General features: G+C 54.6%; 1 protein-coding gene across 10 annotated transcripts in view; it reads right to left on the bottom strand.

Moving 5' to 3' along the window:
• Positions 1-397: 397 nt before the first annotated feature.
• Positions 398-15436, bottom strand: part of JADE2 (jade family PHD finger 2) — a 51799-nt gene continuing 36760 nt past the window's right edge. For 6 of the 10 annotated variants that reach the window (XM_039242250.1, XM_039242251.1, XM_039242249.1 and 3 more), the window contains 3 exons: positions 7370-7487; positions 4315-4443; positions 398-3007 (listed from right to left, as the gene is read on the bottom strand). In XM_039242250.1, coding sequence (XP_039098181.1) covers positions 2199-3007; positions 4315-4443; positions 7370-7487 — 1056 coding nt within the window. In that variant the 3' untranslated portion in view covers positions 398-2198. Of the gene's footprint in view, positions 3008-3647; positions 3731-3841; positions 4030-4314; positions 4444-7369; positions 7488-15436 lie in introns of those variants that run through there. The other 4 variants (XM_039242257.1, XM_039242256.1, XM_039242255.1 and 1 more) reach the window with 4 other exon arrangements.

Raw genomic sequence — 15436 nt, forward strand, 5'->3', positions numbered from 1 at the left:
TGGGACCCCACCCCTCCCCCTGGCTGAGTTTGGTTGTTCTTTAAGCTCATCCCTTGGCTCCCTGGGAGGTCAAACCGGGCAATCCGGCACAGACAAGACTGTGGCCCAAAGCACGGGGAAGGGCGGAGGACTATTCAAAGGCAGTAAACAGAGAACGGGGAGGGGCCGCTGGTGCGGACACTGCACTGGCCGTTACTACCACGGCGGCAGGCACACTCAACTCCACATGGTAGCTCATGCCGTCTCAGCGCCCAGAATCCTTGAAGCCCACCCCGAGTCCACTCCAATCGGACACATTTGCCCGATCTTCTGAACTTAGTCCTAGCGCTGTTTCCCATCTTGCTAAAATTCACATGAAACCGAGTGTCGATGACAGTGCCACTGTCGTACCTTGAAAGTTCTGGAGGCGGGGGTGGGTGGTCAAGCTGCTGCCCGTCCCGCCGATTTGCACGTTGCGTGTTTGTGTGGGGGGGAACCACATGGTGAAGACCTTGCCATGCTGGTTTTGCCGTCCGTATTCATCCCCTCTGTGGGTCTCAGAGTTTAGGAAAGCTCACAGCGGGCCGGGCCCAGGATCTGAAATGCCAACACCTGGTTCCCACGTCCCGATTCCAACGGTTCAGCAGCAGAACAGCGTCCTCTTCCAAGAGCCTGGGCTCATCTCCTTGGGTGTGTGCAACGAACAGGTCTCCACACTGTGTTGCTAAAGAACTCCGTTAAAAAAAAAAAAAGTCCAAGTGACAAGTTATCAGGTCCAGGCTGTGCTGTATTATGGTCAAAATATTCTTTGGCATCCACAGAATGATTCGACTGATTCACTGGACTTTTGCAAGGTTCTGGTCGGCGAAGTTCTGGCTTCACCAGTGGCGGAAGTGACCCAGGAGTAATTCATAAAAGAAAAAAAACCATGTTTTCACTGAATTCCTTTTTTTTGTTTGTTCCCTGAGCTATCACCCTGGGGCCACTCCCCTGACAACTTTTCAGAGCAAAAGGTTCTAGTTACCTGGAACCTAGGGGGTGGGACGGAAAAGGCGGGGTGGGTGGCAGCGGGTAAGGAGGGCAGAGCCAGGGAAGGGGGTAACGGCTCACAGGGACGGAGGAACCAGGAACATCCAGCAAGACTTCAAACAGACACAGCAGGCCGACATGGCCGGCCCTGGGCCCCGGGATCCCACTTGCTTGTTGGAAGGAGGGGTTTCCGAAAGGAAACTGAGGAAGAAGCTCATCTCGTAGCAGGATTGGAAAATCTGAAAAGGCAAACGGTCTGGTCTGGTCAGGTCAGCTGTCTGGGAGTGACCAGATGTCAGCCGAGACTGGCCCCGAAGGAAGGAAGGAAGTTGGAGCCCCAGAGCAATTCTCGAAGTGGGGGGAGTCTGAGCCCCACGCCCCTATCTGGGCACTGGCCCTCCCTTGCAGCCCTCCACCGGCACTGGCGGCTGGCTGTTTGGGAGTCCCCTGAGTAAATGGCACAGCTCAGAAAGGATTCTAGGAACCCCTTCTCAGAGCCGCCGGGCTGGGCACTGGCAGGGGTGGAGCAGCAAGGGAGTGGAGGGTCACGGGGTGGGCGGGCAGGCCTCAGATGATGTGGGTTGATCAGGAACAGCTGTGGTTCCTCTGGAACCAGCGGGCCCTCAGCGACCCCTCAGTGCTTTCTTGTATAAGCTCGTTGTGCTTGTGACAGTGAGTAGACTCTGGCTGGGGATCGCTTATTATACTTCCTTGGGGATCAGTGGAGTGCAGCAGGACCCCCCAAATGGACCCCAGTGGAATTTGGGGACAAGGCGGGGCAGGCCGTGGGCTGGCCCATCTGCCGTGAGATAATGCCCAAACGACGGTCTGTGTCACCCAGTGGCAGCGGGCTGGCGTCCTGAGCTCTTCTTCGCCTCGCCTACATCTAGCCAGGAGCCCGGCAATGTCGCCTGGGCCGGGGCAGGGTGCTGCCGCGGCGGGGATGGAACACAGGACCCGCTAGGGCCCCTGCGGCCAGAGCCGTGGAAGGAATTCTAATGTCCTAGGCCAGCACAGAGGAAAGACAACAGTGTGGAATTCAAAACTCTCTCTATATTAAAAATAACACCACAACAGAGTGGCAGTCTCAAGGGTCTGAGACACTCAGCAGAGATTGGAAATGGCAGTTGTGACTGGGCTGAGGCCTCGTGGGAGGACCAGGGCAGGGCCTGGGACAGGACGGGGGTGGCTTAGGAGGCCAGTACCCCCATGCGGACTACCTCCTCAGCCCCTGCTTCCCGGGGAGCCCGCTGTACCCCACTGTCCTCAGCTTCCACATCTGAGTCGCTCATCTCCCCATCAGAGAAGTAGCCGTCAGTCTCAGTGTCAAAGTGTAGGCTGACCTTGGGCCTCTCGGCCACAGCAGAGGGCGGTCCTGTCCCAGCATCAGGCCTGGTACCTGGCGATCTCCGGGTTCCCTTGTTTTCACGGGGCAGCCGGAGCCGGCCCAAGGGCTTGGGGCTCACTGCAGGGCCAGGCACTTGGACATTCGAGTCGGCAGCCATTGGGGCTGCCTCGTCCGGGGTCTCGGGGGCCAGAGCGGGGGGGCTGTCGGGGGCTGCTGGGATGGGACAGTCCCCAGCCGTGGGGCTGGACGGCAGGTGGGAAGGCGTTCGCCGCGTTGGTTTCCGGGCCACTAGCCCCTGGCCCCCCTTGCCGCTGCCTGCATCCTGGCCCCAGGGCTTCTTGGGGGATTTGTCCAGAGCCGTCCGTGAGCCAGGCCCATCCTGCGGTGGCTTCTTCTTGGCAGGCAGGCGGGTGCGGCCACGGGCCTTCCTGGCAGGGTCCCCGGGTCGCAGCGAAGGGTCTCGCATGAAGCTCAGCAGTGTCTCCTCGTCCTGCAGCAGCTCCTCCGACAGTAGCCCCGGAGCGGGGTCTTCGCGGTGCCCATTGTTCAGTGACCACTCACTCATGGCCATGTTCTCTGCTGTGATCTGCACCGACTGCGCCAGCCAGCTGTTGAAGAAGGTGCCATCGATGGGGAATGGGGTGGACAGGCCTGGCCGAGGGGAGAGAGGAAGCAAGTGAGACACTTGCAGGTGCATGCCACCCCCTTTCAGGAGGCCCTCTTGGACCCTCCCCAGCAGGCTGCTGTGCACCTGTCTCCCTCTCGTCTTCTTGCCAGACCCAATTGAGCCATCTTGTTTTGCTAATCCCTCCTGTCAACACCACCAAAGAGGGTCCACACCATATGCCCCTCTCCCCAGGACGACCTACTCCCAGAACTGGCTTCATGATTTGGAGTGCAGAGTGCAAAGTGAAAATGCGGGCTCCCTCTTCAAAAATTATTAAGAGAGCTCAAGGTGACAACAGTAGAGCATTAAACCAAGCAAGAGCCCTTTGAGAATGCACAGGTACACCCATGAAGCCGGCTCTGCACCACCCCCATCCCGGGGATACAGAGGATGAAGGAATGAAGGAAAACACCCTCAGGCCACCAGGGGGCGCTGGGTTTTTTATGAGAATCACTTCGGAAGCAGAGAAGCAGAGATGTTGGATAAGAGAATCAGGTGTAAACAGGGTAGCAAAGTGCATTTGAGTAGAAGGTCCCTCTTGGATGTCAGAGCCAGCAGGTGAGACTGGGCCTTCCTTTGGATACCCAAATGGCTCCCTTTCTGACACTGAGGGACATACAAGATGACCTGAGGCTTCCCTGCTGGAGAGAGGTCTGGAAGATTCCGTTGTCATCCCTGAGAAGTGTTCTAGGGGAAGCATGTGATACCTGGGGAGAGAAAGCCCAAAGCTGGGGGTGGGGGGAGCGCTCAAGGGCTGTTCTGCTTCATGTAGGAGCAGGGAGGAGGCTGTGATTCACCGCGTGCTGGGTCAATACCTGTGGTTACTCCTTTGGGTCTGAGTGGCTCCAGGAAGGCTTCCTGGTGCTGAAGTGAGGGCTCATTTGAGAAATTCCAGCAGTGGGACCAGGGTGGAGAATTCTGGCTGACCCTCATCTCTCAGCATAGGGCTGCATTCTGGAAGGGTCCAGAGGGCCCGCATGTCCCTTGAGGGCCTCCAGGACTCTGGCTAAGAGAATGTGAAGGCAGCTCCTGAGCCCCTGGGCCCACCTCCACATGTACAAAAGGGGAATTTCTCGGGATGCCAGAAAGGACACTGAGACCTATCTAGTTTCCTTTATGGCTAAAAGGTGTGATCGCCTGAGCACGGAATGGCCTGGTTAGCCAACCCTCTTGGGCTTCCTACTCTGTCCAACAGAGGTGCTGGTGGACCCTGCTGGCCTTAGAGGGCTTCAAGGGGAGTGATGATGTGAGCCCAGCCATGTCCACCAGGCCAGTGCGGCCACTCACTCACCCAGTTGCCCCAGGACCGAGTCAGGCCCCGCTTTCACTTTCTCTTTCTTCTCAGGGCTGCCCTTCGGGCCCTCGCGGCCTTTCCTTTTCGAGTCGCTCTTCTTGCCCTTTGCTCTCCTCCCAGACCCTTCTGCCAGGGAAAGAGAGAGCAGAAGGGAGGCGGTTACTCCGAGCAGCTCAGCCAAAACCAACATCACTATGGGCCATCCTAGGAATCCTCTATCACCTGTGCCTCAACTTCAAGGTCACCTTGCCCTGCTGATGTGCCCTAGGCTCAGAGCCCTGAAGACCTGGGATAAGTGGGCTCCTGTGAGTCAGGGACAGCTGGTGGGGAACAGAGAGGTAAGTGCATACCGCTGCCCTTGAGTGGCTTGGGGAGGGCACAGGGCCACAAAGGGGGTGGAGGACCCTCCCCCAGGACCTGGAATACAGTCTAACATCTACATGGCCTATAGATATGATGGGAGGTCGGGGTGAGTCCTAGTGGGTGCAAAGCGTAGCTACACCTGGCGGGTGCCAAAGCCAGGACAGGGCCTTCAATGCTAGGCCGACGGGCCAGACATGGATGTGGAGAGAAGTCTGAGGGCTGTCTGAGGAATAAAGAGACGTGGGTTCTAGTCTAGCCACAGTGGTCAGCCCCATGAGCAAGTCTCCTGCCTTGGTTTCCTGGTCTGTTCTTGAGGTCACACAGCAGATGGCAGACTCAGGCTGCACACCTGGCCCTCATATCCTTAGATATGACATAGGTCTAGGGAGCTACTGAGAACACTGAAGCGGGAGAGGGATATCTGCATGGGGAAGGCCCAGCTGCCAGAAATCTTCTCCTAGTTTTTCAGCAGGAAGCTGAAGCGCTTCTCAGATAAAGGTTTACAAGAAGTCTGAGGGACATGGACTCTGCCCAGCTGTGCTGCTAATCCCCCACGCAACCTCAGAATCCTCATCTCTGACATGGGACCCTGCCTATATGCTCTGGAGGGAGACTTCTACGGTTCCCCACAGCCCTCAGGGAAGTCTGAGCTCCTTCTGAGGCCACATACATCTTGCACGTCTGATCCTAGCGAGCCCCCAACCTCACTTGAGACATGGTCCTCTTACCCAGGTTGCTGCTATGCCAGCCTTCTAGTTTCTCTAAAAAGACAACCTCCGACCTCTAGGATTCTAAATTGTCCTGCTCTTCAACTGGTTCAGCTCACAGCCTAAATATTGCTGCGACAGGAAGGCTGCTCCAGCACTCTGGCCAGACAGGCCTCGACAACATGCTTGTAGCCATGTCCCCATCCCATGGGTCAAGTGTCACCACACAGAGGGCATGAGCTTCGGGCAGATGGAAAACCAGTCTTCTCCCCACATGCCCTGCTCTGAACAGAGGGCCGCCTGATGCTGCCACTCAGGTCTAGGAGCTGCAAATGTCCCCAGATTCAGTGTGACGATGCGGACCTGGCTCTTGACCTCGTTCCTGGAATCCTGTGCCTGAGGGTACTGCATGCCTTGCCACTTTCTGTTACCCTGATTGTGGACCTCTCCTTCTGCAGCTGGACCTCTCGCCACTGCAAGGTCCTAGGAAGCTGGACACCTAGCTCCAGGATCACCACTGCTATGAAGCCACCCTTGGTGGCTTGGACAGATTACTTCTGTCCCTGCATTGGTTCCAACTGCAGCCCCTTGGGCACCACTTTCCTTTATCTTTCCAGATGGTGAGCTCCACACACAGGAAGCCTATCCATCCCGTCCATGGCAGCGTACCCCGCAGTACCCGGCACAGGGCCTGGCATCCTGTCTACAATCAGTTAATACTCACTGAAAAAAATCAACAGAGGAGGGGGCACCTGGGTGGCTCAGTCGATTAAGCGTCTGACTTTGTCTTAGGTCATGAGCCCATGGTTCGTGGGTTTGAGCCCTATGTCGGGCTCTGTGCTGACAGCTCAGAGCCTGGAGCCTGCTTCAGATTCTGTGTCTCCCTCTCTCTCTGACCCTCCCCTGCTCATGCTGTCTCTCTCTCTCTCTCAGAAATAAATAAAACATTTAAAAAATATATTTAAAAAAAATCAACAGAGGAGAAGGAGCCTGGAGAGCTCTGGCGGCCAGGTTGGTAAGCATGGTAAGCTCTGACCTTTGCATGGACATGACCCGGCCTACACTAGGACCTGTATTTGGCAGCGCTGGTGTCTTGGGCCAGCATACGTGGTGATCCCAAAGTGCAAATGAGGCAGCTTGGCTCAGGCAAGGGTGGGGCGGTACCAGGTCCTCAGTCATTCGTTCTGGGGGTGGCCCAACAGCTCAGGTTCCTCTCCACTCCAGGTCTAGCTGGACCCTGAGGCTGAACTTTGCAGTGGCAGCTCCTGGCTCAAAAATCTCGCACCACCGAGCTGGATGTAATTCAACACCAGAAGACCTTTTCCTGAGTTAAGCATTGCCCTCCTGAACATGTAAACACTCTGGGAAGGGCCCTGTGTCTGGCAACATCCACACAACTAGAAGAAAACAGTAATGCTGGAGGTTCATTGGCCTCTGATTTCTAGATCTGCTAAATGCATGTGATGGGAAGAGTTTAAGAAGAAAACGGAGAAAAAGAACTGCTAGTACAGCATCTAAATTTTCTCAGATGAGGTCAGAGACAAAGAACACAGAAGCCCTCTTCCATCTCTGGAGCAGCTGCCTGATTCAGGATCAACACGGGTTCAGGGAATCCCTCTAGCTTCTGGAACCTTACTGTCCCAGCACCAGCCTAGAGCCACTGTGCACATACAATCAACTGCACTGCTATGGCCCTGGAACCACCTAGGTGTCCCCAGTGGACCAGAAAGCTTCCTCCGGAGAGGCCTGACGCCCACATTCCCATCTCTGGCTCCCTGCCAATCAACATACAACTGAGGCCCCCGGGAGGTCCCATCCTGGCCTACTAATTGGTTCTGGAGGGTCTGTGTATGGGCCAGCGACCCCAGGCCCCATGCACATGCTCCCATCAGGACTTGAAGACCCATACCCTCCTTGGGACCTGGCCTTTTGAGAGCATGTACACCGAGTGGTGGCTGGCAGTGGGCAGGGAAGACGCCTACCTCGACACAGGTCCTGTTCGATCAGTTTCATCTGCAGGTGGAATATTTGCTCCTGGAGTTTGCAGATGGCATGTTTCGTTCTCTCGCGCCTTGTCACCATGTAGCACAGATTTCTAACCTGAGGAGACAAGAGAGAGGTTTTCCACTTTACTCATGGGCAGCTACCCCTGGCCTCCCGGCTCTGGGTGAGGGGGCGGGGTGGGGGGGGGAAGCACTGCTGTCTAACCTGACTGGAATCAATCAATCTAGGAATCAATTCCCAAGCCTTGAGTGTGTCCTCAGCCCTGAGCCACAGTTCTCCGGTCCAAAACACAGGCCAAACACAGCATTGATCCCGCGGCCCTCACTGAGCCAGGGCTGGCAGGGGGAGCATCTGGTTAACTCATGCTGGTGACTCTACTTGCCTCCCCTAGGCATAAACTTCCTGGCCATTCTGCCATGCTGCCCCTGTGACTGCCCTCCCCTACCTTCACACTGCCAAGGATCACTGGGGCACGCAAGGTCACCAAGTCCATCCCTCTGCCTCCTGGCCAAGGCCTCTTGTCCATCAAAGAGATTCCTCAGCCGCAAACACCACGGCAAGGCCAGCTCCTATCCTGAGACACAGATGGCCATGGAGCACAGAGCAGAGAGAGCCCCAGCAAAGCGGCTTCGAGCAGACAGGCAGTCTCTGACCCCTGCGGCTGAGCCACGTCCACTTGCTGCACTAGGACCTGAGGCAAGCCCATGCCTGCTCTGGCCAAAGCCCCTCCACATGGCTATGTTCCCTCGGCCAGAGACAGAAGTTCTCAGGGGGAAAGGCAGGGGCCTCTTCGACTGCCTGAGGACAGCTAGGAAGAGGGTCTAGTGCCTGGGAGACCAGTTTGCTTAGGTCTGCAGCTGTTCTGCAAGCACCTGGAGGACGGGCCATGTTGCTCCCTGCCCACCTGGTGCCTTTCCCCAGTGTGCCATCCCCTCGTGGCTGTTCTCAGAATACATCACACTTCAGGGGCCAAAACCAGGCCCCTCCCTCAAGACATTTCCTTGTTCCGCCATTGTCTTCAGCTCAGGTGGAAACCTCCCAAGCAGGGAAGGCTGGCCAGAAGCTGTGTGCTGGAATTCTGGGTCCCGCCAGGGTCTGTGCAGCTGAGGCCTGTACTTCCGTCTGCAGATGGGTTCCATCTTCAAAGTGGAGTTCAGGCTTCATGACCTTAAGTTGCCTGGGGGAGATGTATGGGTTCTAGAGGCCCTGCCTGTTACCATGACCTCCATTTCTCCTGGCCTGGGGGTAGCTGTGATCACACCTCTCTGCAGACATGGATGTCCTCCCTTCCTTCCTGAGCCCAGAAGGACTTCTCCTGGGGTGAAGGAGATACCAGAATGCCGGCTCCAGGCTCTGTACCACACTGATGTGTGCACCCAGCCTAGACCACGGACATGGGCATACAAGGCCAGCATCTCCCCAGAGCAGCAGCCCCTGGCCCCAGCCTAAGAGCCCTTGCTTCCTCTCAAATGCTAGACTTCCTCAGGAGCGCCTCATAATCACACATCCCTAAGCACAAGCCGTGGTTCTGGGGACTCATGCGATGTCAGGCCCTGGGCTCAGCAGCAGGCAATGCCATCAGGTCCCTTTCTTCTGAGAGCTTGCTGCCCAATAGGGCAGAGAGATGCAGAGTAAGTACTGACAGGACTAGGCAGCCCTGACCCAGACTTGGGCTAGCGAGAGGGCTTCCTGGACAAAGGGACAGCCAGGCTGAGTGGATGTTGATCACACAGAGGTGCACAGGCTGGGGCCGAAGATCCAGAGTAAGGCTAGGCAGGGAAGATGGCAGAACAAGGCCTTGTGTCTACAGTGCTGGGCTGAGGGGAGCTGGGAGTGGGGAGGGGTGGGGCGAGGCAGAAGTGCTAAGATCCTGGCATCACCCTTCAGGACCTAGCTCTTCCTCACTCGACCCCAGAGCCACCCCTTCAGTGTGCCCCATGAGTCCCTGGTGAACCTAATTCTTTCCCATCAGTCCCCTCCATTTCCTGGTCACCTGCACTGGCTCTACCTGGACAAGCAGGCATTCTGACCCCTCTGCTATCCATATCATCTTCTTAAAATGTAAATCCTTTCCCTCTTAACACCTCCACTGGTTTCCCTACTGGGTTGAACAGTGCCCCCTGCCAAATTTTATGTCTACCTGGAACCTCACATATAATCAGTTAAGATGAGGTCACACCAGATGTTAATGAGTTCTAAATCCAATGACTGGTGTCCTCATAAAGACCATGCGAAGACACATAGAGAGAGAATGGTATGTGACAAAAGAGGCAGAGATGGAATCACGGATCTACAAGTCAAGAAATGCCAAGGGTTGCTGGCAATCAGAAGCCAGGAGAGAGGCCCCGAACAGATCCTCTGTCAGAGTCTCTAGACAGAATCAACATTGCCAACATCTTGATCTTGGATTTCTGACCTCTAGAACTGTAAGAAAACATATTTTGGGGCGCCTGGGTGGCTCAGTCGGTTAAGCATCCAACTTCAGCTCAGGTCATGATCTCACGGTTCGTGAATTCAAGCTCTGTGTCAGGCTGTGTGCGGACAACTCAGAACCTGGAGCCTGCTTCAGATTCTGTCTTCCTCTCTCTCTGTCCCTCCCCTGCTCGCACTCTGTCTCTCTCTCTCAAAAATAAATGAACATTAAACAAAAAATTTAAAAAAAAAAGTCACCTCCAGAAGGCCTTCCCTGTCCACTGCATCCAAGCAGCCCAACATTATTCTCCCTGAAACCTGGTCTGCTTTCCTCCTGGCAGTCACATGACTTCATGTGCATGGGGAACATGGGGGTGAAGAGAGGTGGACAGACTTATGACTTTGGAGGTCTCAAAACAAACCAGTCAATACATCCAACCTAAAAACAGATCAAAGTCCAGCTTTTAAAAAATTTCCCAAACATGCCACAACCGAACTTAACTCTAACACTAATCCCTAAAGATGACATGAGCCTTAGAGTTGCAGGCGTCCCCCTCAAAGAAGTCAATATTCATCACTTCCTATTAAAATACAGATTTTTTTTTTTGGTCTTTCTTCTGAAACTTTACAAAAAGGTTTCTCACGGCAAACCCAAATGAATTACTGGCATCAAGATCCCTGGGGTGGCTGGTTAGAAACACACATTCCCTGGCTTGGGGGAAGGTGAAAGTCTTTGGGGGCTGTGTCCTTAAATATATTATTTTATATAGCATTACAGAATCTGAGAATTAGTGCTCTAGGCCCCTGGCTACTGAGTTAGATAGTTCATTATGGCATAGGAAGGAAATATTAAAATATCTACTGATACATTTTTTTTTTAAAAATATTTTAATGTTTTATTTATTTCTAGGAGAGAGAGAGAGAGAGAGACAACGTGAGCAGGGGAGGGTCAGAGAGAGAGGGAGTCACAGACTGAAACAGGCTCCAGGCTCTGAGCTGGCAGTCAGCACAGAGCCCGACGCGGGGCTCGAACCCACGAACTGTGAGATCATGACCTAAGTGAAAGTCGGACGCTTAACCGACTAAGCCACCCAGGCGCCCCTACTGATACATTTTTTGATCCAATTAGAAATTCTGACTATGTCTGTTTCATGAGATGCAGTGGTAGATATGAGTAAGCCATGAAAAATAGAATACATTGCAGGTAAATGTTCCATGTTTTTCCTGAAACATTGAAATACATTTCTTGTGGATCCTCTGACCAGATCTCCCCTTAACACCCCTGTTCTCTGGCTCCCTCTGTGAGTGCACGACACAGTCGGTACTATCTGCAGATTTCTGCTAGGGAAGATAGGAGTGCTTCTTTCTGTAAGAATCCCAACAATACCAACCTTCTGTGGTTGGTACACTGGCCAGGATGTGACCCCTTGTTCCCACCTCACCCTGGAACCATCAATAACTTCTCTAATTTCTCTCAAGACTGATGGTTACAAGGGGCGCCTGGGTGGCTCAGCCGGTTAAGTGTCTGACTTCGGCTCAGGTCATGATCTCACAGTTGTGGGTTTGAGCCCTGCATAGGGTTCTGTGCTGACAGCTCAGAGCCTGGAGTCTGTTTTAGATTCTGTGTCTCCCTCTCTCTCTGCCATTCCCCCACTAGTGCTCTGTCTTGGTCTCAAAAATAAATAAAACAAAAACAATTTTAAAAAAGACTGATGGTTACATAGCTACATGTTACTGAATGTTGTAGAGTTCCTCTTTTGTGATGGCTTTTGGGGACCAAGTATTGATACCACCTTAGAAGTTCACCCTGGCTATTAGGTTCCTGACACTGTCATTACTGTTTTTTTCGGATTTTAAACATAGAAAGTTCTCTTTTAAAAAATAAGAGTGGGGTGCCTATGGGGCTCAGTCAGTTGAACGTCCGACTTCAGCTCAGGTCATGATCTCATGGTTTGGAGTTCAGGCTTCACATCAGGCTCTGTGCCGATAGCTCAGAGCCCACTTTGGATCCTCTGTCCCCTTCTCTCTCTGCCCCTCTTGCATATGTGCTCTCACTTTCTCTCTCTCTCAAAAATAAGTCAGAGTCAAAAAAATGAATGAAGTAGCAAAGTCTCCCCAAACTAGGGATTGGTAGTAAAAGCAGGCTTTTTACATTCTGATGAAACTGTTTTGCTATCAGTAAGTTTTACAGAGTGAAATGTGGGTGAGGAGAGTGGAGGGCCAGGGAGGGCTCCCAGCCAGCTATCCTGAACTAGACTGGACTAGTGTTGGGGCATCTGTGGAGACTAGGGAGGTTGGGGGGGGTGGGCAGGCTTGGACCTGTGGGAAATTGGGCAAGAGATGCTGGTGCTCAGAAGGGAGTGTGGGCTGGACCAGCTCCTGATGAGGAGCAGACCACTGAGAGGTCAGACTGAGTGTGGTGAACTGATGATCACTGGGGCCAAGGAACACTCACAGAGGGAGCCGGAGAACAGAGGTGTTAAGGGGGGATCTGGTCAGAGCATCCACAAGAAACGTATTTCAAGACCAAAGGCGTACCTGACTGTGGTAACCATTGCTCAGAAGGCTAGAGGGTGAGGATGGGGAAGTGGCCACTGGATGTAGGCCATGGGAGGCTGTTGGTGGCCCTGGTAAATGGCAGTGGCAGAAGCCTGGCCAGGATGACAGGAAAGAACAGATGGGGATGAGGGTAGAGGGTCCCATCCCTGGAGGGACATGAGGAGGGAGGATGTCCTTTCAGAAATGGGAGAAGGTAAAGTAGATTCAAATACTGGAGGCTGGGGCACCTGGGTGGCTTAGTCGGTTAAGCGTCCGACTTTCGCTTAGGTCATGATCTCGCGGTTCGTGGGTTCGAGCCCCGCGTCGGGCTCTGTGCTGACTGCCAGCTCAGAGCCTGGAGCCTGTTTCAGAGTCTGTGTCTCCCTCTCTCTCTGACCCTCCCCTGTTCACGCTGTCTCTCTCTCCTAGAAATAAATAAAACATTAAAAAACAAACAAACAAACAAACAAATACTGGAGGCTGAGCAGGCATGAAGGGAAGGCCGACTCCCTTGCTGCAGGGTAGGCATTGAGGGAAGGGGAGATGGGGTAAAAGGGGCAGAGAATCGATAGGGAGGGCTCTACAGGTGGGAAGCTGGAGGGGTCTCGTCTGATGAACAGGAGGTGAGATCGAGGGCCCACAAGGGGGAGCCCTGAGGGAGGCGGAGCCAGGGCGCAGACTGGGGAGTCCAGAATGTCCAAGAACAAGGCTGGCTGACAGGAACCTTGGTAGAGCTTACCTGCTCACCACCATAGGATTCTTACCAGGTGAGGCTCTGCCAGGTACGTGGCCTTCACACAGGGGCAAGGGCACGGGCAGTGAGCTAATAATGCCACATGGAGCGGGAGTGAAGAAAGCAGGGGACAGTAAAGAGTGGGGAGGCTGGAAGCAGGGAGACAGGAGGCTGAGTAGGAAGGGGGATGTGTGGATGCAGGGTTACTGACGAGGGAGCACTTTGAGGTGGCGACAGGGTTTCAATGAGGTGCGGACACTAATGGGTTGGAAATGTTGTAGAGATGGGAGATACAGTGGCCGAGGAGCCAGAGTTCTGGAAGCCAAGGCTGCCTGGGACAAGGTAGGCTTTGGTGGGAGGCCAAGGAGAACACAATCCGGGCACTGAGGACAGAGTAAATGGGGTATGACCAACGTGACAAGGAAGCAGATGGGTGGCAAGTGTGAGGGAGGGCGGGGCCTTCTCCCTAGGAGAAAAAATGGGGCCTCGGGGAGCTCCCACGTGTCCATCCTCAGGGAGGGGGGTGAATGTCTGAGAGCTGCCCCCACCTTCCCAGGCCGGGTCATGCTCTTGAGTGAACTCCTGGTAACTGGATCCAGAGGCACAGGCGCGGAGGCCCTGTGCAGCTCGAACTGCCAGCACGGTTGCTAGGGGACACCAGTCGGCGTGTGACAGGCTGCTCATCAGCACCGCAATTTTTTTGTCAGCTGTGAATAACTCTGGGAGACGGCGGTGGCCATGCTTTCCTGAGCTGCCTGCTGAGGCCAAGGCCTGCGGCTGAAGTTTTAGGAAAACACGTAAAGGCTGATCATAAAATGGGACTTCAGGCTAGTGGCTGCAGCGTGGCCCTGCTTCTGCTTCTGGCCTGGCCTTGTGGGACACATCCATCAGGGGGGATGGCCTGTGTTTCATTCCCAGGTCCAAGCACTGGGTCCATGCCTTCAGTCCTCCACGGAGCCCCTCTATGCAAGCCGCCCGCTCTTCTAAGGGCCAGAACAGCAACAATAACCACGACGTACAGCAGAGGACACTGTACTCCCACCACCACTGTGACTCCAGCATCAGCTGGCACCTTATTCCCATTTTACAGAAAGGAAACTGAAACTCAGAAGGCACAGAGCCGGAAAGTGCTGGAACTGGATGCAAACCCACAACTGCCCAATGCTTCAGTCTCAACCCCAACCTTAGCTCCCTGATGGATGCAGCCCAAGCTGGCCTGGTGCCCAGTCAGAGGCTGGATACTCTCGGCTGTTGGCACTAGGCCACGGCCGGGCCACCACCAGTCATGGGTCTCTGCAGAAAGCCTCCCTTGTGGCAGAGCTCTCAGCCCTGTTCACTCATGCAAGCCACCAACGCGTGGCCGTAAAAGGCCCCACGGCTAGACCTGGAGGGGGTCAAGCTGGCACAGGGCTCTCTGACTCTCCCCAGCTTGCCAGGGCTGCATACCCACTCGCCTCAGTCTCAGCCGGTGCCTGCCAGTCCAGCTCAGGGGCTGCTGGAGAAGCATTCTGACAGGGCCCTCCTGAGTCCCGAAGAGCTGCACAGACTTCAAAGTCGGCCCTGTCTCCTCTTGCTGGCGGAAGAGTGGGTTGGTTCATGCCTGACTTTGGAGAGTCCGACCAGAGGCCTCTCTGCAGGGCAGCTCTGGTTGCCTGGGATGTTGCCTTGACCTTGACCCCTTGGCCCCACTTGTACCAGCTGACAATGAGGTCCAGAGGCTGGGGGATGCTTTTGCTCAGGAAATGCACAGAGTAGGTTAAGCCAACAACTCTCCTGATGAGAAACCCCACCCCCCATCCAGGTCCAAATTCAACTCAAACCCTAGAAAACACTAATTCCTCTAAAGCTTTCTGTCATTAATTTTCCAGAGTCCTCGTTTCTTTACCTGCTCATTAGGACCGGGAGGATCTACTTTGCCTCTTTCTTCAAGATAATGATTAAATAAGTAACCCTGTACCCAGGCCTCCCTACATGGCCCCAGCGGAGCCAGTGGGCTGACCAGCATGACCAGGAAGGTCAGACCTAAGGGGTCATTTGGGAAACAGCGGGGGTAACAGCAGGGTGTTGTCCTAGAGACCTGGAGGGTGCAGACTCAGGGGTGGCCAGAGGACAACTCTGGACGCAGCTTTGGTCTCTGAAAGTACTCGATGTCCCAATGTACCTGATACCACTGCCACATGACACAGGAGGCTGAGCTGCCCAGGAAGTAGGGGCTGCAATGTAGATGGCTTTGCCCTCAGCCCTGGCTGGAGCCAGGGACATCTGGTGTCCCCACTCTGCACCTCCCCCTTCTGACCTGGTGGCAGGCTGGCTGCCAGGCAGTTAGGCTTCCTCTCAGGCCATCGGGGTCATTTCACCCTGA

The sequence above is a fragment of the Hyaena hyaena genome, unplaced genomic scaffold, assembly GCF_003009895.1.
Source record: "Hyaena hyaena isolate Hyena2069 unplaced genomic scaffold, ASM300989v1 scaffold_214, whole genome shotgun sequence".
Taxonomy (NCBI): Eukaryota; Metazoa; Chordata; class Mammalia; order Carnivora; family Hyaenidae; genus Hyaena; species Hyaena hyaena.